Consider the following 19,188-nt stretch of genomic DNA (forward strand, 5'->3'; position numbering starts at 1 on the left):
AGAGCACCAGATTCTTCCAGAATATCCTATGGAGACTCACTATGTAGCCCGGAACAGCCTCAAACTCTCGGTCTGTGAAGGGCTGTGATTACAGAGGCACAAGCCACCAGGCCCAGTGCAAAGTCTCCAATTACATCTGTTCTAACTCATTGCTCTCTGAGGAAGGAGAATCAAGCTTTACTGTCACCTACATTTTGGTCCTAACTGTCCTATAGGTTAAAACAACTCCTCCTCCTCCTCCTCCTCTTCCTCCTCCTCCTCTTCTTCCTCCTCTTCCCCTCCCCCTCCTCCTCCTGCTCCTTCTTCTTCTTCCTGTTTGTTTTTCGAGACAGGGTTTCTCTGTGTAGTCTTGGCTGTCCTGGACTTGCTTTGTAGACCAGGCTGGCCTCATACTCACAGAATTCCTCCTGCCTCTGCCTCCTCCAGTGCTGGGATTACAGGTGTATGTCACCGTACCCGGTTAAAACTTTTTTTAAGTGTGTGTGTGTGTGTGTGTGTGTGTGTGTGTGTGTGTGTGTCAGTGTCAAGGTGTGAGCTGTGTCCCTGACACCTGTCTCTAGCTTTTGCTCCTGGTAAACATTTCATCTGAGATATGGGATTAACACTAGAAGACAGAGCTTTGTAGAGCAAGGCAAGGTGGTGCAGACCTTCAATCTCAACACTCAGGAGGCTGAGGCAGGAGGATTGTGAGTTGGAAGCTAGTCTTGACTAGACAGTGAGCTCCAGGCCATCCTGGGCTATAGACCCTGCTTCAGAAAAAGGTCAGGAAAGAAAAATTAAAAGGCCCCTATGATCAGCTGTCGCCTCAGAAATCTCATGTAATTGTGATCTGGGTCTTATTAAGAACTATTTTTAGCAGGGGCTCATCTTAATGGAGATCCTATTTAGAGACAGGGACCCAAGAAGTACCCGCTTGTGAAACTGTTTAACTTATTCTTCTGTGCCTGGCAAACCTAGGGCTTCCATTCCAAATAAGGAGTGAACCATGAACCAGGTCCTGCTCAGTTGGCAAAGCAGCAGCCTCCCCTGTCCAGCCCCTGGAACTCACTCCCCAGCATCAACAGGATAAGCCAAAGTTGGGCACATGCTGACCCCTCCCTCAAACGCCTTTCCAAAGCGGGGTTATATATACATCCTTGCACCTTCCCACATGTGAGAGCCTAAAGTTTGGGAAGGAAAAAAAAACGTGTTATTCCTCAGGCCTAGGTGATGGCTCTGTCTGTAAAGTACTTGCCACTCAAGTAACGAGGAGCACCCACATAAAAAGACAGGCATGTGGGCTGGAGAGATGGCTCAGAGATTAAGAGCACTGTCTTCTCTTCCAGAGGTCCTGAGTTCAATTCCCAGCAACCACATGGTGGCTCACAACCATCTATACAATCTAATGTCCTCTTCTGGCATTCAGGTGTACATGTAGATAGGGCACTCATATACATAAAATAAATAAAATATATATTTTTTTTAAAGACAGGCAAGTAATCCTAGTGGGGTGGGGTGCAGAGGCAGGAGGACCCGTGCGGCTCACAGGTCAGGCAGTCGTCATGAATTGATGAACTCCAGATTCAGTGGGACCCTGTCCCCAAAACTAAACTACCAAGAAATACAGGAAGACACCCAACATCAACCACTGGCTCTGAGTCCACGTGTGCACACACACGTGCACACACATACATGACACACACAAAACAGAAAGCTATTATTGTTCTCTTCAAGTACCTGCAAGTGTTTCCGCTTACACTCAACACGGCTCTTCCTGACTTCAACACATCTGAACACACACACACACACACACACACACACACACACACACACACACACACACGGGACAGAGATAAACATACAAATTCATTTGGGCTCCTATAGCATCCTATCCAGATGACTAGAATAACACGTGTGACGTACATTAAAATTCTGTTTCCCTCCTGTGAGACTGTAAGCCTTTGGGGACCAGGAACCAAAACTCAAGTCATGACTGTCCCCAGCACCCATCACTGTTTCTGGTTCGAAGGAACTCAGCAAACCGTGTTAGCTGAACCAAATAGAAACCAGCTCTAGTCCCCTCACCCGAGGAGGTCACCAGAAAGGAGTCTGGATTTAATGTTCTTGCTGTGGACACCACTCCGGTACAAAGACCCCCCCCCCTCAGCACACACAACCTTCCCTGTGTAGGTGGCCGGCCAGCTGGGGTAGCAATCTGGCCAACTCTCTCCCAGAACGCTGGGGTAGCAATCTGGCCAACTCTCTCCCAGAACACGGAGCCCCGTCCCACCTTGAGTTACAGAAGTTCTCACCTAGGAGCCCCGTCCCACACAGAGTTGCAGAAGTTCTGACCTAGGTGACCCTGAGGCTTCCACATGGCTGGCAGGAACATCTGGGTCATGTTGCCTAGCAACATCATATACAGCCCCAGGATTCCAGCAGCTCTGCCCCTCCTGTGCAACCAGATCAGACTGGTTGGTCTGGTATTTCTGCCTTCCCCTACCCTCCCCCCAACCCCCATCTTCCTTAATGCCAGCTCTGCCTGGGAGAGGTGTGGTCTCTGCCAGGGTTGCAGCCCCACCTGAGGATGATCCGAAGGTACTCAATGCCCTCAGCTTCCTCACATTTGATGGACAGGATCAAGTTGCCCAGGCTGCTGCCAGTACAGTAAAAGTTTAGATGATCCTAGAAATAGAAATTGGGTGTGAGCCTCCAGTCATGGCCCGCATACCGCCTCCTACACCAGGAGGGAGAATCCCACAGAAAGCAGCAAGAGGGGGATGCTCCACTACAGCAGTGGTGATGGTGACAGTGATGATAGTGATGCTGCTAATGGCAACAGTGATGGCAAGGATGATATTAATAGGTGTCAACCACCAAGTCCTCAGGATGTGCCAGGAACCGCCCCATAGCCTTAGTACCCATTATCCTTTTGTTTTGTTTTGTTTTTGATCTTTTTTTTTTTTAAGACAGGGTCTCTCTGTGTAGCCCTAGCTGTCGTAGAACTCGCTCTGTAGACCAGGCTGGCTTCGAACTCAGAAAAATCTACCCGCCTCTGCCTCCCAGCGCTGGGATTAAAGGCGCGCATCACCACCACCCAGCCCCATTATCCTCTTTAATCCTGACCACAGCTTTGTGTGCCATCCCCATTCCAACCGTACACCCCACGGCTGGCAGCACCAGGCTCAACTCTACATCTGGCTGGACTCTCAAGCTCTCTTCACCACTTAGCTACTCGATCCAAACCATGCTAGGAGGAACCCAGGCTGAATAGCAATCCTCTTCACAAGGGGCAGGAGGGAGGAGGGAGAGAAGCGTGCTCTTCCTGCTTCCTGGAGCCCACCTCCCAGGCCCACCCAGTTAGCAGTGAGACCACGGGATCCTCCCGTGAACAACACGCCCTGAGGTTCAGTAAGGTTTGGATACAGCCTCTTCTCAAGTGAGGCTGCAAAGCTGTCTTCGGGTAGAGATCTCTAGCTGCTTCCCTTGGGCCTGCGGGGAATACATCAAATCCCAAAGACAAGGATGCATTTAAGGAAATGTAACTTCGCCTTTGTTAAAACAAGCGGTCTCAGGGGACACCATCTGACCTCGCTGAAAAAGAGCCTGAGAGATGGGCACTGTGCAAACGTAAACAGCCATGCAAGCAGGGAGGGCATGGTTTGCCTTGAGCGGTTAGCACTCCACCCCATCCTCCTGCACCCCCAACACTATCTGTTTCATTACCTCATTAAACACTTGCTGGAGGTGGTCCCCAAAAGGACACCTCACAGGGACTCTACATCATGCCTAAGACTAGGTAAGGCAGAGGTAAAGCAACGCGTAGGACAGAACTTGGAAGGAGAAGACGGACAAGCCCTGGACCGGAAATCCGTGTCTCCCTCCCCAAGGCAGGGCCCACCCTGGGCAGGTCTCTGGGCTCACCTTGCCTAGAAAGTGCCTGCGGTAGGCCCTGGCTTCACCCCTGCACTCAAGCTTGTAGCCGAATGTGTTTGGGCTCAGGCTGTCCTCTTCCTCCTCCTCATAAACGCTGCTGCCCAAAGACGTCGGGGTACCCACGTTCTCTGGGTCCTCGATCCAGTAGCCCCCAAACTGGGGCAGGATGATCAGAGGGTATGGGCCTCCCTTCTCCACAACCTGGGAACAGAGGGAAGTTCTTGCCCTGACGCACGCACATACCCTGGACTGTAGTGGAGGGGGACCCCACCACCTCTGAAGGGTTCCAAAGGGGGAGGCCTTGTGCCTGAGGCCAAGGGCAGTAACATGATGCCCCAGGGCATCTCCAGCTTCTCAGGGGACTCAAGTACTATCGGGGTCCCCCCCCCAAGTTAAACCTCAGAGGTTTTGGTCACAGATGCAAAGGTAGGAAAGGTATTGGGCCCTCAAGCCTTAGGCCCAAGGTCCTCTCTCCCATGTGGGCCTGGGAAGGGCCATGATCTCCTCAGGAAAGGAACCCAGAGCAGCCTGTGGTGCAGCCAGGGAGCTCCTACCTCTTCAATGCTGGGGTACGGGATGTAGTCATCCTGCAGGACAAAGCATAGGACACTGTCGTCAGTTCTACAGGTGGCTGTCACAGTCTAACATCTGTTTCCATGTTCCCCACCCAGGTCTAGTAAAGGGATGTGTTGGCGGGGGCGGGGGGTGGGGGGGAGGGGAGGGATAATAGGATGCTCAAGGACTTCAAAGGAAGCATCAGAGAGCCTTCTAGCAGCAACCTCGAGGACCCAGCATCCCAAGCCCATTGAGACAGACCTGAACGCAAACCCAGCCAACCAAAACCACAGCACACAAAACGGATGCCCTGGTCACCCAATGACACTAGCCTGTCATCCTAGGGGGCTAAGACAGAAAGAGGACTGGGCAAGTTGGCACATAATCCCGGCACTTTGGAGATAGAGACAGGAGGACCAAGAGATTGAGGTCGTCCTTGGCTACTCCCTACAGCCCCTTTCCAGTGAGTAGGGCCTTAGAAACAGAACCTGACGCTAAGACCTGGTGGTCCATCAGAGACCAGAGCCTGACAGCCCTCAACATTGCGTAGGTGCACAGAGAGAAGGGGGAGGAGCCAAGCCAGGCCTCTAGGTCTTCGGTCTCACTTGACATCTCCACCCAGCCTGCTTGGAAGCAGCCTGAAGACACTGAGCCAGGATCCCTTTGCCGCCCACCAGCCACAAGTCTAACAGGACGGCAGTCCTTAGTTGGCTCCTGGCGCCAAGCAGAGTTGGTAGGCGTTCAAGAAGGGGCCCACAGGCTCACTGATCCCTCTGCCCTCTTCCTACACTGGCCACCTCACGGGGTTCACCTGGCCACTCTACCTCAACTGCCTATCCCACCTTGTTCTTCTGGGGTCCTGGCCTCTGCTCTTCAAGCTTGATCCCCTGTGGAAACAAGGAAGAGAGGATCCACGTAAGCATGGGTCACTGAGCCTCGGGGCACGTGGCCAGCTGGTGGGCATGGCAGCCTCTCACCTCCCACACTCGGAAGCTGTCAGTCCCAACACCAACCCCAGGTGAGGCTGCACGGCAGCCAGTTTAAAAGTACAAAGAGGGCTGAGTCGGGTCACCTGGGTTCAAATCCCACAACACTTCCACTTCCTAGACTGGTGACCTGGAACAAGTCACAGGTCCCTCTGTGTGACTCCTGCTCTCACCTGTAAGGTGGGAAGGATGCCCGGGGCCTCCCGCCATGGGCGCAGGGGTAGAGGCTGATAACGGGTTCCGTATTTCAAATGCCGACCGTGTACAGTTAAAGTGGTGTGGGTGGAAGCGGCAGAGGTGGGTGGTGCTTTTATCTCTGTGGTTAAATACCTTCCTGAAGACCCTAGGGCCGGGAGTGGGAAAGATGAGCGCCCACATCTGCAAGGGTCAGAGCCAGCACATTGGTCCCCTGCCGTCCAGCTCCACCATTTGACTGACAGGCAGGAAGGATGGCCCTTCAGGTGCTCATTCTGCTGGGGGCTTCCTATTTGCAACCCAGAGAGTCTCCCTAGCTGCACTGGTAGAAGGAGAATTAGACCTCACTCCATCACCTGCATCTTCCATGCTCACAGACCAGGCTTGCGTTTTAAAGGGTTTTGCCTGCAGTCGTTGGGAATTTACCTCTGGGAGTAGTGGCCCCTTGCCCAGCAAACCCCGGTCAGGTTCTGACGTAACTGGACTGTGCAAGGGGGAAGGAAACACAGGCACTCCCAAGACTGAATGCATCAGGTGACAGTGTGAACTGGAGGGCGTCTGGGGGCTGCAGTCGAAGCTGGATCTATAACTACACACCCTGCTCCCTGGACTCCTGCTAACCGGGTGGAATTTGATGCGGTTTCTCTGGACCTGCGGGACTGAGTCATGCCCCAAGCATTGTTCAGGAGGGCATGGGAAGGGACCTCCCACTGACAGGTGCTTCTCACACACCCGCAGAAAACTGCCTGGGTGGGCCCATCGACCCTGTCCAGGTTGGCACACTGGTGGGTGGGAGAGGGAGTGACGTCAGGAGTTTGTTCAGTTTGTCCTGCATTAGTCACCCCTGTCTGGGAACAGTCCCTGGGGCAGGAGTGCAAACCTCCCCCAGCCTCACTGCCATTCCATTCCCACCCTTACCAGGAGAGCCCCGCCCACAGACAGGCCCCTGCTCCTCCTGGCATTGCGCTCTGCGGTAGGCACTATCTCTATGTTCCCTTCTCCCTGCCTCCAAGAAGAAACGGGAACTCAGGGGGAATACGACCTGACCAAGGGCGCTCAGCTAGAGGACAGCAAGTTCAGACCTGATCAGGAATCCTAGTCTTGGTGCCTCAGAACTAGCAACGTGACCCAAGCACATCACTGCTCCAAGACACAGTTTCCCCAACAGCAGGATGAAGAAGCATGAAGCCCTTGCCTGAGGGCAGAATCCAGCGATGTGGTGTACCTTTATTTTTTTTAAGATTTTTTTTTACTAGTTCTTTATGATTTATACAGTATTCTGCCCACATGTGTGCCTGCACACCATAAGAAGGAACCAGATCTCATTACAGGTGGTTGTGAGCCACCATGTGGTTGCTGGGAATTGAACTCAGGACCTTTGGAAGAGCGGACGGTGCTCTTAACCTCTGAGCCATCTCTCCAGCCTGTGGCGCACCATTCTTTCTCTACCAGCTCTCTATATGTACAGGCAGCTGCTGGAAACTGAGTCCCCTAGGGCCAGTGCCCAGTGCATGCATGAGGGAGTCTCACACACTAGAATTTTGCTTCCCACCGTTGCTACTGAGGTGCAGCCGGCACACCACAGTGGGCATCATCACTGTGCCCGTGCTAAGGAGAGATTGAAAACAAACCCCCTGCTGTAGAGAGACTCCCAGTATAGCTGGGAAGACAGACCCAGACAAACAGAGCCCTTCAAGACTCCACAAGGCTGAGTTCTGTGGGAGGAGGCAGGGACTTCAGCTGCAGGTGAGAGTGGGTGGGCTGAGGGAGCAAGCACAGAGAAGGTAGGAGTGAGCCACCAGCCCCTCCCAGTGAGCTGAGATCTCATTGGCTAGCAGGGAAATTCCCTGCTCTGGCAGGCTGTTGAGCACTTAATGACACCCTGTCCCCCGCTACTCTGCAGCACATAGTTTGTTTCCGCAGCCAGATTATGAGTTCCCCTAAATGGGTATAAAACGAGCTTGCAGTCCACAAACTGCCGAGCGCAGAGGAGAACTGAACAATATACTCGCGGTAATGGCACCACTACCAACAATTACTCTCCTGTAACCCACCCGCCCCTTCCCCACCTTCAAGGAAACCTGGCAGTGCCCTCTGCTCTGCAAATCAGGGCCACCATGAACCCTTCCTCTGCCCCTCCTCCCAGAGCGCCCAGCCCCTTATTGCAAACCTATGTTCAGTGGCATAGTGTCTGCTGCACAGGACCTGAACACATCCCGCTGCCCCCTTCAGGCTATCTCTCGGTGACTTACAGTTCCTAACGTGATGTAAACATTGAGTAAATAGTGTTGCTGCCTTGTCCAGGGAAGAGCGGCAAGGGCAGTGTCTGTGCATGTTCAGTACAGTTGTAATTCACCGCCCCCCACCCCCCGCCCCCACCCCGTGTTTACATCCACAGTTGCTTTAACCCACAGAGCGGGATCTGCAGATACGCACTGTGATTACACAGGGGCCTCACGTCCGCTTCAAACACTGACTTTCATGTGGCGCCCTCCAGGCATTTACTTATAGCATCTCATTTCATCTGCAATTCTTTGTCAGTGGGTATTCTTATTCTTATTTGTTTGTGATGACTCGGAAATGGCCCACAGGTTGTGCCAGTCAGTGGCAGGTGGCAGGCTTGAACTCAAATCTGCGGCTCACTTGTGGCTCTGCCGCCCAACTCCAGACACCTCTCCCCTAGATGAGGCTCGCTTTTTCAGGTTTCCTTTCCCACTCATTGCAAAATCAGCAGCTCTACTGAGCTTTCCCCACGTGTGCCGAGTGCTAATGGTGTCCTGGGCCGGCGCTCTGTTCAAAGAAGGCAGGAGTCTACCTGCCCAAGAACTCAGTGCCAGTCAGTTAACAGCAAAGTGGGCCAAGTTGTTGGGGCTGAGGATCCCCTCCCCCGCAGGGCACCTCTGGGTACTGAGACCCACAACCCTGCAGCCCCCACATCTGAGGCTTGGCTGCTGAAATGTTTGGGGTACTCACCTGCATTTTCTCCAGCATCTCGAAGAACTCGGCAGACTAAAAAAAATATAAGAGGGGGAGAGTGTCAGTAGGAAGGGCTGCTGAGAATGCCTCCCATTCATCAACCCTGTGGAAACGGAGCCTCAGCCTTCCTTCCTCAGGAGCAAGACTCATTTAGGTCAAGAGAGATGATAATGTGATTTTTGCCTTGGCAGGCCTGCAGGACCAGAACACTCAGTGCAATCAAAGAAGAAATAAAACAGGCCCTGACTGATAATCAGTCCTCGAGAGTGCAGTCCCTCACAGGAGGAGGTCATGTGATTCCCTAGAGAAAAATCCACCACCACCACCACCAAATGCCTGGGAAGGCTCGGGCTCCGGCAGGACTGATGCCTGGGATGTTTCCAGACAACAGTGCACCTAGCATGGTCAACGCTCACAGTTTTCTGCCATTTGTGACTCCTATAAAACAGCACTCAGGACCTGACAGAGAGGGGCAGTAAACACACAGCTGCTCTGACCTAGGGCCTTAGAGTCTCTGTGCCTCTAGCCTCCCAAGGCACAACTTAGAGACCTAGAGTGACTTGGTAAAGCAAAGTTCAAAACCTACCCAACTGGGCCTCCAGGCCCAAGGATGAAATAGTTTTAAATGTTCCAAAAGCACCTGTCCAGACCTTTAGCCTACTTTGGTATCACCTGTGTAAACTCCAGGAAGGAAAAAAAAAAGGAACAAGGAAGCTGACAAGACCGCTAAGGGCACATCAGAGTCCCTCAGAAGTCCCCCACTCTTCCCCCAACATCAGTGCCCGCATCTGAACCCTGGGATCTGTAAGTCCATGAGCCCCAAGAGCACACAGTCCCCACATGAGATAGAAAAGATAAAGTGATGAAGGAGAACGCACACGTCCTCATCACTTCTTCAGGCATGGACAGAGCCACCCAACACTTTCCAGGTTCTGCAGGCATCAGCGAGCTAAAGCAGCCTGTGGCCCCACTGCCCTTTGAATTCTTCAGAAGGGAACCACCAATGGGAAGGATTTCTGGGGAGTCACCTAGAGAGATTAATTCCTGCTTCCGATGCCAATCATCTATCTGCCAGACTCCTAAATCCTGCAGCCTGTAGCAATCGTACAGTCTAAAGCCTGGCCTAGGGTGTACAGGGTTAGGCCTGGGAAACTCACACCCAGCACCCAAATGCCCAGACTCCCATCCTGGCCTTTCCACTCGCTCCAGGGACACGGCACATGGCATTCTTACAACTGCAGTCTCCAGGACACTGGACTGCCAGACACAGAGCTTACACAGATCAATAGAGACAAATCAATAGAGACAAGGGACAAGGGGACAGAAAGAGCCAGCAGCGTTCATTTAAATAGACTCCTGACCCAGCAGCTACACCCCTAGCAATCTATATCCTAGCCCATGTACACAGTGCCAAGCACTCATAAAAAATGCTCATCACTGCACTCATTATAACAGCTTAAAACAAAATGACCTATAAAAAAAATGCTTAGACCAAGCTACAGCCGAGGAATAAAAATGTAAATACTGCATACGATTGTATGCCATAAAGTTAAATAACTTACACCGAAATGGGCACTTCACAGGAATCCACAAACTATGAAAACTGACTCAGAAAGAAACATTAAGTTTATAAAACACACACACACACACACACACACACACACACACACACACACACAAATAATGATTTAAAAACTACCCACAAAGAAAGGCCCAGGGCCAGATGGCTTCAACTGTACATTCTACCAAATATTTAAATAAGAATGAATACTAATCCTCCTGATCACTGGGAAAACACAGCCCACAGACTAAGAGACTTTGTTTGCAAGCCACTGTCTGATAAGGGATTGTACATAGAATATGTAAAGAATGCTAACAACCCAATAATAAAAAAGACAAATAGTTCCATCTAAAAATAGCAAGTGTGGGCTCGGGAGATGGCTCGCACAGGACCTGCTGTGCCAGTGAGTGTGAGGACCAGACTTTGGACCCCACAACCCACCTAAAGCCCAGTGGGCACGGAGACCTAGCAGTAAATCCTGGGGCACAGGAGCCAGAGACAGGCGTCCTTGCAGCTGGCAGGACTAATTGAGTCAGTGAGCTCAGGGTCAGGGAAAAACCCTTTCTCCATGTATAAAGTGGACAGCAGTCAAGGAGGACACTGGACCTCCACAGGCCTGTGTACACACTGTGAACATGAATATACACCACAGGCATAAATGCAAAAAATAAAACCGCTGATGTCTATACAGCCCCACCCCCAGCCTGAGAAGAGACACAGATGGACGGTAAGCACAATAGGAGACCCACTGCATCATCAGCCATCAGGAAACAGAGCGACAGCACAATGTGACTACACATGATATTGCTCAGATGGTCAAAATCAAAGAAAGGGGGAGGGGGAACCTGGGGCGACTTAAGGGGAGGATCAGGGGAGATTATGATGAAAATACACTGTATCAAAGTCTCAGAGTTGTTTATTTTTAAAATGAAAGACAGAAGTAGGGACAAGGACGCAATGACATTGGGGTCCCACGTTCTGCTGGCAGGATGTAAAAGAGACCTGCGGAAAGTAACTTTTAACTCCAATAAAAACAAAATTAAACAGGGTGCCAAGTAAGGTGACACACGCCTTCAATACCAAGAGGTATAGGCAGGAAGACCTCTGTGAGTATATGTTAAAGGGATCTACATGGCAAGTCCCAGGCCAACCAGGACTATACAGTGAGGCCCCATCTCAAGGAAGAAAAATTATTGTATGAAAATATCTATTTTCAATGAAGAAGAAAGAAAAATTAAACATACAGATGTTACCTGACCTGGAAATTCTATTCCAATGTGTACACCCTCCAAGGAACTGAAAACAAGTACTCCAATATTTGTACACAAGTGTTCACACCGGCATTTTATACACTTGTTGAAAGGTTAAAAACTCTAAAACTCCACCCGGAAAATAAGTAAACAAAACGTGACGTATAGATACAATGGAACGGCATTCAGTATTGACTTGTGACTTTACATAGGTCAGTGGGTCTCAACCTTCCTCACGCTGCGACAAACTACCTCACGCTATCTATTGAAAAGTAATCACAGCCAGAAAGGCAGATGGGGGGGGGGGATTCCCCATTTATATGTGGGCTGCTTCGCACAGCAGACCCGCAGCATTTGTATAAATCATTTTTAAAGTTTATTTATTTATTCACTTTACATCACAAATGCAGCCCTCTTCCTCCTTTCCCCTTCCCAGAAAAGGGGAGTCGTCCCCCCCGCCCCTCGCCGCCCTATCAACCCTCCCCAGCGTATGAAATCACATCAGGACTGACACATCCTTTCCCAGAGGCCAGGCAAAGCAGCCCCGCTCAAGGGAAGTGATCCAAAAGCAGGCATCAGGGTGGTCCTGCTTCTCCTTAGGTGGGTGCTCTGTGTCCTTTGCACATCTTTCTGTTTTCCTCACAAAAATGATTTATAAACCACCTACTTAATGAGAGCAAGGCCAGCCTAGGACCCAAGAGAATCCTAAGTGAATTCTGCCCAGAGATTCACAGTGCAGTGCTAGATGAAGGGAAAGCATTGGAAACAAGACAGGAAGTTGGTCTCCCGGCCTAAGGATGAGCACGCATCAAGAGGCATCTTGAAAGACACTCGCCAAAATGAGAGCTCAGTTAGGCCTGTTTCCTTTTTTTTTTTTTTTTTTTTTTTTGCCTGTTTCTTTATTGTTTTGCTCTACAGCATTTTTATAAATTGCTTTTTACATGTAATCCGGGCTTTAAAGACTTTGATAAATATGCGGGGGCTCTGCCCTCAAACCTAGCTTCAGATCTGTCCCACAGCTTCCTAACAGGGAGCTGCGGGGACACAGGTGACAGTGTTTGGCGCCTACAGAAAGCCCTGGATTCAAGCCAACTTACTCTCGAGTACACACTTAATTCTGTGTATCACTGACTACGATGCTTCCCTGAGTCACCCCTAAACCCAGCTCACTGCCAGACGCTCACCCAGCTGGTAAGCAAAAAACCTCTTCTGCAGTTCCCTCCTATGGATCACTGAACCCCAACTGATCAAACACCTCCAAGACACGGGCAGAATGCTAGAAGTACCAGGAAGGGCCCAGCTCCCCAGGACCCTGATCTTTACTGTGAGACAAAGCTATGTTGCCAGTAGCCAGCCCACAGTGCTCAGAGGAGGCACAAAGCAATTTTTATCTGGACACCAAATGCACTTCTCTCCTGCTGGGTAACAAGTAACTCCAGAACTTAATGGTTCTAAACCATTTATGTAGCGTGCATCTGGGAGTCAAAAAATGGCATGTGATGACAAGATATAGTTGTCTGGTGGCCTTCCTGGGGCTGACACCCACATAGGCATCAACTGAAGGACACACTTCATCACAGGGGCCTCTCCACTAGCTGCTTGAGCGTCCTCAAAATGTGATAGCTATGCTCACAATAAGAATACGCGACCCAAGAGAGGATGGGCAGAAGGAAAAAACAAAAAACGCTGCATCATCCAGAGCCACTCAATCTGAAATCAGACACCATCACCCCCGCTTTACCCTGTTATTGGAAGCGATAATGGGAAATCCAGCCGACATTTTGTGGACAGGCAGTTAGGTTCTATTTCTTGAAAGAATGTGTGGGTATAAGCCAGGGAAGGGGGCTCAGTCAGCAAAGCGCTTGCCCCACAGAACACACGGACCTGAGTTCAAATCCCAAGCATCCATGTAAAAAATGTGATGCTGCAGCAATGTGCCCAAAAAAAATCCCAGCATTGGGGAGATAGAGACATGTGTATCCCAGAGGCATGCTGGACAGCTAGCTAGCCAACTGGAGAGCTGCAGGCTCAGTAAGAGATCCTGTCTCCAAAAGGAAGAAGAAGAAGAAGAGGAGGAAGAGGAGGAGGAGGAGGAGGAGGAATAGGAAGAGGCAGAAGAGGAGGAGGATGAAGAAGAAGAATGGAAAAGAAACTAAAGCACATTTGCTCACATGCACGTGTGTGTGTGTGTGTGTGTGTGTGTGTGTGTGTGTGTATAAATATAGCTTAAAATCAACATATTCTGGAAAATGCAGTATCCAGGCTGACCTTACAAGAGAAAGAGAAATGCCTTGAGAGAGGGGAATGAAGAAAGAGCACATGGTACCCAGACACCAGGGAGGGGAAGGAATGCGTGCGTTTGGTGAGCAGGGGATGGATGGACCAGCCCAGCTGGACCAAGGCTTCTGGACCAAGCATCTTTAAGGCTGAATGGGAAGGACACCTGGGATATAGACATGAGAGACTCTAAACACCAGAGCTCAGGCTTCTTCTGCAAGTCAAAGGGTTGCTTGCGGCAGAAAGACAGGCAGCAGCAGAAGGAGCCCAAGGCTGGGGACTAGCTACCCTGCTACTACCCAACCAAGTGGTGAAAACGTGTGCTGCTCTCTCAGTTTCCTCCACCGAAAGCCTAACCAAATAATCCTTGGCCTCTAAGGGTCTTATACAGACTAAGTAAAAAGCACCCAGCCAGGCCCTGCTCGACAGCAAATGCTCACAGGACAAGCAGCTACAGGCAGAACTGGTCAGGAAGCTGCAGGAACACCCTTTGCCTTGCTGGGAGATGCTCCGGCTGCTTGGAAATACTCTGCTTTTTGCAACTGTGGTAGTCTCCCCCACAGACGGTGTTTCTGGATGACTACTGCAAGTGAGTGCCCCTTGGCCCCGTGGCTGGCGTGAAAGGTAAGAAGAGCCATGATTCACCCTCAGCTGTGAGTAACACACCAGGTGGAAGATTCCTTTGCGGACGATGCTCCGGGTCAGAAACCAGCCAATGCGAGCTGGCCTCCACTAGGCTGGCCCGACTTCTCAGTGACTCGCTGAACTTTCCATCGGGACAATCCCACCCTTGGCAAAGAGCAGGTCTCTCTTTCCACCCAGAAGCAAGGTGACTCAGGCCAGCCTGGAACTGCACTGCAGCCATCTGGACCCACCCTCATCTCTCTGAGAATATTCTGCCCAGCCAAGGGCATGCAACCTCATAAATGCTCACTGACTCCCTAACATTTTCCCAAATATACACCAGGACAGAAGGAAGCCATGGCCAGGGCATCCTTAGGAAGGGGACTTCCTTCCACCCGGAAACCAGCCCCCTGGATCTCACTGAGGAATGTGATCCAATAGCCATGTCAGCTCAGTTGTCTATTTTATTATTAGCAACAACTGTTGCCACCCAAATGGGAGCAGCGGCCAGCATTTTCCCCTGGGCTCTGCTTTCACAGCCAGTCAACTAGGCCATGAAATAATCACAGAACCAGTCCAGCCAGGGCAGTCACAGGCTGGGCCCCAGGGTTCCATCCTGTTTGGTCCCTGTCCTCTTCACCTCCCAATATAGAAACCCGTCTGGTCTTCTCTCTGGAGGGCAAAGAGAGTCCTTGGAGAAGACAACGCTGGAGGAGGTCCGAGGAAGTAGGAACAGGCACAGACAGGAGCTGTGGGGGACCATTTGGGCTTGGGAAATCTCAAAAAATGATGCCTGAGCCTTTTCTTGCCAGCTCCCTGCTGCCCAGGGAGTGAAGAAATGGAAGCAATGAATGCAAGATAGCATTTGTATGAGACAGTCCTTCCCTGGAGTCAGCACAGGATTGGTCCCAGGACCCTCTGCAGATGCCAAGGCCCTTATATGAAATGCCATAGCATTTACATATAATCTACATGTGTCTTCCCATGTAATTTACATCCATCCTACATTATTCATAATATGTAATGCAATGTAAATGTTATATAAATGAAAGGGATATGTCTCTCTCTCTCTCCCTCCCCCCACCCCCCCCCCGTGCGTGCGTGCGTGCATCTCCGAGATCGGTGCACATACACTGGGGATTGAACCTTGAGCCTTGCATATGCTAGGCAAGCTCTCTACCACTACACTCCATTCCCAGCTTTTAATAGATTTTTATTTTGAGACAGGGTCTCACTAGGTTGACCAAGCTAGCCTCGAATTCATCCCGTAGCTTGACTTTGTAATCCTCTTGCCTCTGCCTCCTGATCAACTGGGATTACAGGTGTACACTACCAGATCCAGCCAGACGCAAGTCTCTATTTGAAAGGTTTTGCTACAAGGTGAGCTAACTCTGTGGCTGCAGATCCTGTGGGTCCAACTGTAGAAGATAATCATGGCAGCGCATTTCTCCCCTTTTGTGCTCTTCCCACCTGCCTGCCTCCCGCCGGCCCAGGGAAGTCCTACATTGGCATGGCTTCTCCCTGCCATCAAACTGTCAATTCGGTTTTCTCTGTTATGTTCCCTAGCCCATGGGACCTCTACCGACATTCTCCCTCCTCGCTGCTGCTCTCTTCCCACACGGAGAAATGATGCCCACTGCCACACACCTTCCTACTCAGCCTGCACCCTGGCCCGGCCTTGGCTCTGCGCTACTCTCCGTTTGAGAAGGGGTGTTTGAGCAGCCTTGCTATCCTCCACTCTTAGGAGTGTGCAACACACACACACACACACACACACACACACACAGAGGCAGTTCACAAAGCAGGACCCTGTACTTCAGAATAGAGCTGGCCAGAGCCATGTGAGCTAGTGTATGTACTGCCCAGCCCAGCACGCAGCACAGATGCAGCACCCAGCAGCACAGGCAGCACCTTAGCTCTGCCCTTTCCATCCAGGCAGTCTCAGCAGGGGCAAAGAAAAGCCACAAAGATGGATGAAGAAATGTTTTGTACCCACCCAAGTCCTGCAAAAGTAAAGTGGGAGCAAAGACACCCAGTGCTGAGGGAAGAGGAGACCTGGGATCGGAGCAACGGCTCAGTGAGTAAAAGCACTTGTCATACAAGTGCGAAGACTGGAATTCAGATCCCCAGAGCCCGTGTAAAAGCGAGTGGGCATGGTGTTTGCCTGTAACCCCAAACATACGGGAAGCAGAGACAGGATTCTCAAAGCAAGCTGGCTAGCCAGACGAGCCAAACTGGTGAGCTCAATGGTAAAGTGAAAGACCCAGCCCAAATATATTTGATAGGGAGCAACAGAGGAAGACACTTGACTTCAACTTCTGGTCTCTGAAAACACACACACACACACACACACACACACACACACACACACACACACACACACACACACGTCATCACCACCCTCCCACTAAGACACCTACATGGTTCTCACTCCTGAGCTGTACCCTCCGTGCCAGCCCACATTGGACCAGCCCCTTTGCCCTAGGAGGCACTCCTTCACTATGTCACCTGGGGTCTGGGGCCTATAGCTCTCTAGAAGAGCTGTTAACACCCTGGACAACCTGTTAAAATGCAACTTCCTTAGCTTCACCCCCAAGCATGTTCTGACCCTTAGCCAGACAATCTGCATTTCTTACAAGTCCTCAGGTGGCCACAGACCTACGAGTCGTGTTTAAGGAGGAGAGTGTGTATACCAGGAACCATTCCTGAGCAGAGGGACTAGAGCAGAAATGGAACAAGATAGAGAAGGGAGGGAAGATGCCCGGGGTTTCAGAGAGAGGACGTCTTAAAGGTTAGGTGGACATGATAGACTTGAGGATGCAAAAGCCTGTCAGGCAGCAGCCAGGCTATGAAAGAGTAAAGGCTAAGAAGTAAAGAGGCTGAATCAAACATGTAAAAGCTGGCAAAGCCCAGGGCATATGGCTGCACGGTGCGTTCTAGTGGCCACTTAAAGAGGAGTTCACACCAATCTCCTGAAGCTCCTTCCAAAAATGTAAAAGAGAAGAATACTTCCTGCCCTACTCCCAGAGTCTTGAATTACCAACATCAGCTCTAAGGGAAAAATCATAGACCAATAACCCCAATAGACATAGAAGCAAAAATCCTCAGCAAAATACCAGCAGACCAAATCCAACAGCATATTAATTATATACCACATTGGTTTCACTCCAGAGATGCAAAATTAGATTCAACATAAGAAAAATTATGTAGCATATGACATTAACAGAAGAGGAAAAAAAATTTCATTGTTTCAATTGACGCAGAAGTACTTGACAAAAACCCAATCCCTTTCAAGATTCAGGAAGAATCAGAGGCCCAGAGGCTCCCCCAAACCACACAGGCTATTGTTGGTGGTCTTGACCGACCACCACAGCTAGCCCCTTGCTGAAGACAAAACACACTATGGCTGAAAGACATAGAGAAACCACGCTGGAACTGATATGGACAGCTACCTTCCCATTGGCTAGCTTTCCTAGTGCCGGAAGGGGCCATGCAGCTCCCCGAGGTCTTACCGGGGACAATACTGACCTGACCAGCAAGATGTGCCTAGTGATGCAACAGTGGCTGTTAGAGGGGTAACCAACATCTTTTAGCTTGGATTTGAGGCGTGCTCCACAGAGGAAACTCATACCTGGTACTGTAGGCCTAGTCAGACCACCATGTCTGGGATCATCATAAGTCATAGGGGAGATCTGCTACTGTCATGGACACACTGTCAAACTTCCTTCTGAATATTTGTTTTTAATCTATTGTTCTCAACTTTGGTTAGAGAAACTTCTTTTTGCAGAGAGTATCAGAGACTCAGAACATCTCAGCGTGCTGAGAATAAGGGTGTTCAACTCTAAAGGGACATTTATATCAACCCCTCCCACGGGCTCAGGGAACATTGAGGAAGAAAGGGTGGAAAGAATGTAACAGCTGAGAGTGCTGAGAAATGTGGCCTCTGCCTATGGCATGGTCACTCATGACCTCGCAGCAGCTGTGGTTATCTGAGAAAGACCTGTACAAGACCAAGCCAGCCAACACTCCACCACAGACAGAAGAGAGGCTCAGGAGGTTGTACCTCCACAGAAGAGTCACTGTCAACTGACAGTCACTGGGGAAAAGGGAGCGGATGGCCCCACACCCATGCTCCTGTAGGCGGCACTAGCTGGACTTGAAAGCACATGGAACTCCATTTGACCCACTGAAGCTCACGTAAATAAAGCCAGACATGCAATCCTAGTGCCAGGAAGTCAGAGACAGGGAGCTCCTTGGGGGCGCCCTGGCCAGCAAGTTTAGACTACTCTGTAAGTTCCAGGCCAATGGGAGATGCTGTCTCAAAAGCAAGATGGATCTGTACGTTCCAGGCCAATGAGAGATGCTGTCTCAAAAGCAAGGTGGGTCCTCGGCCTCCACATGCACACACTCAGAAGACGAAGAATGAAGGAGAACATCACCAACATGGCAAAGGTTTGTTTGTTTGTTTGTTTTTACAAACCAAGAGCCATGGGCATGCTTGATGGTGGGTGCGAAAGCTTTGTCACCGAGATTAGGGACAAGTCTCATGAGCCTGCTGTCACCACCACTGTTCAGAAGGCTGATGGCTCTAGCCAGAGTCAAGAAAGAAGCTTCCCCCAATGAAGAAAGAAATGAAACTAGTTTACTATGACATGATCCTATACAGGCAACCAAAATAAAGAAACAAACAAACAAACAAAGGGCTCTGGAGCTAGCTAATTATGAAACCAGCAAAACTGTAGGGTGAAAAAAATCAGGTGTATTTCTCTCTACACTAGCAATAAACAAAGTGAAAAGGAGAACACAGAAAACAATTCCAATCATAGCCATATTTATTTATTTATTTATT

At 50.4% G+C, this 19,188-nt stretch overlaps 1 protein-coding gene across 12 annotated transcripts in view; it reads right to left on the reverse strand.

Annotated features, from left to right (window-relative positions):
- Positions 1–19,188, reverse strand: part of RAP1GAP2 (RAP1 GTPase activating protein 2) — a 238,502-nt gene that overhangs the window by 51,385 nt on the left and 167,929 nt on the right. For all 12 annotated transcript variants that reach the window (XR_014783449.1, XM_084802775.1, XM_084802783.1 and 9 more), the window contains 5 exons: positions 8,625–8,660; positions 5,313–5,357; positions 4,470–4,502; positions 3,904–4,116; positions 2,561–2,664 (listed from right to left, as the gene is read on the reverse strand). Coding sequence is in view for 11 of the 12 variants with exons in the window: in XM_084802775.1 (XP_084658901.1) it covers positions 2,561–2,664; positions 3,904–4,116; positions 4,470–4,502; positions 5,313–5,357; positions 8,625–8,660 (431 nt within the window). In the remaining variant the exon portion in view is untranslated. The remainder of the gene's footprint in view (positions 1–2,560; positions 2,665–3,903; positions 4,117–4,469; positions 4,503–5,312; positions 5,358–8,624; positions 8,661–19,188) is intronic.

This window comes from Acomys minous (genome assembly GCF_964271855.1).
Source record: "Acomys minous genome assembly, chromosome: 12".
NCBI classification, from domain to species: Eukaryota; Metazoa; Chordata; class Mammalia; order Rodentia; family Muridae; genus Acomys; species Acomys minous.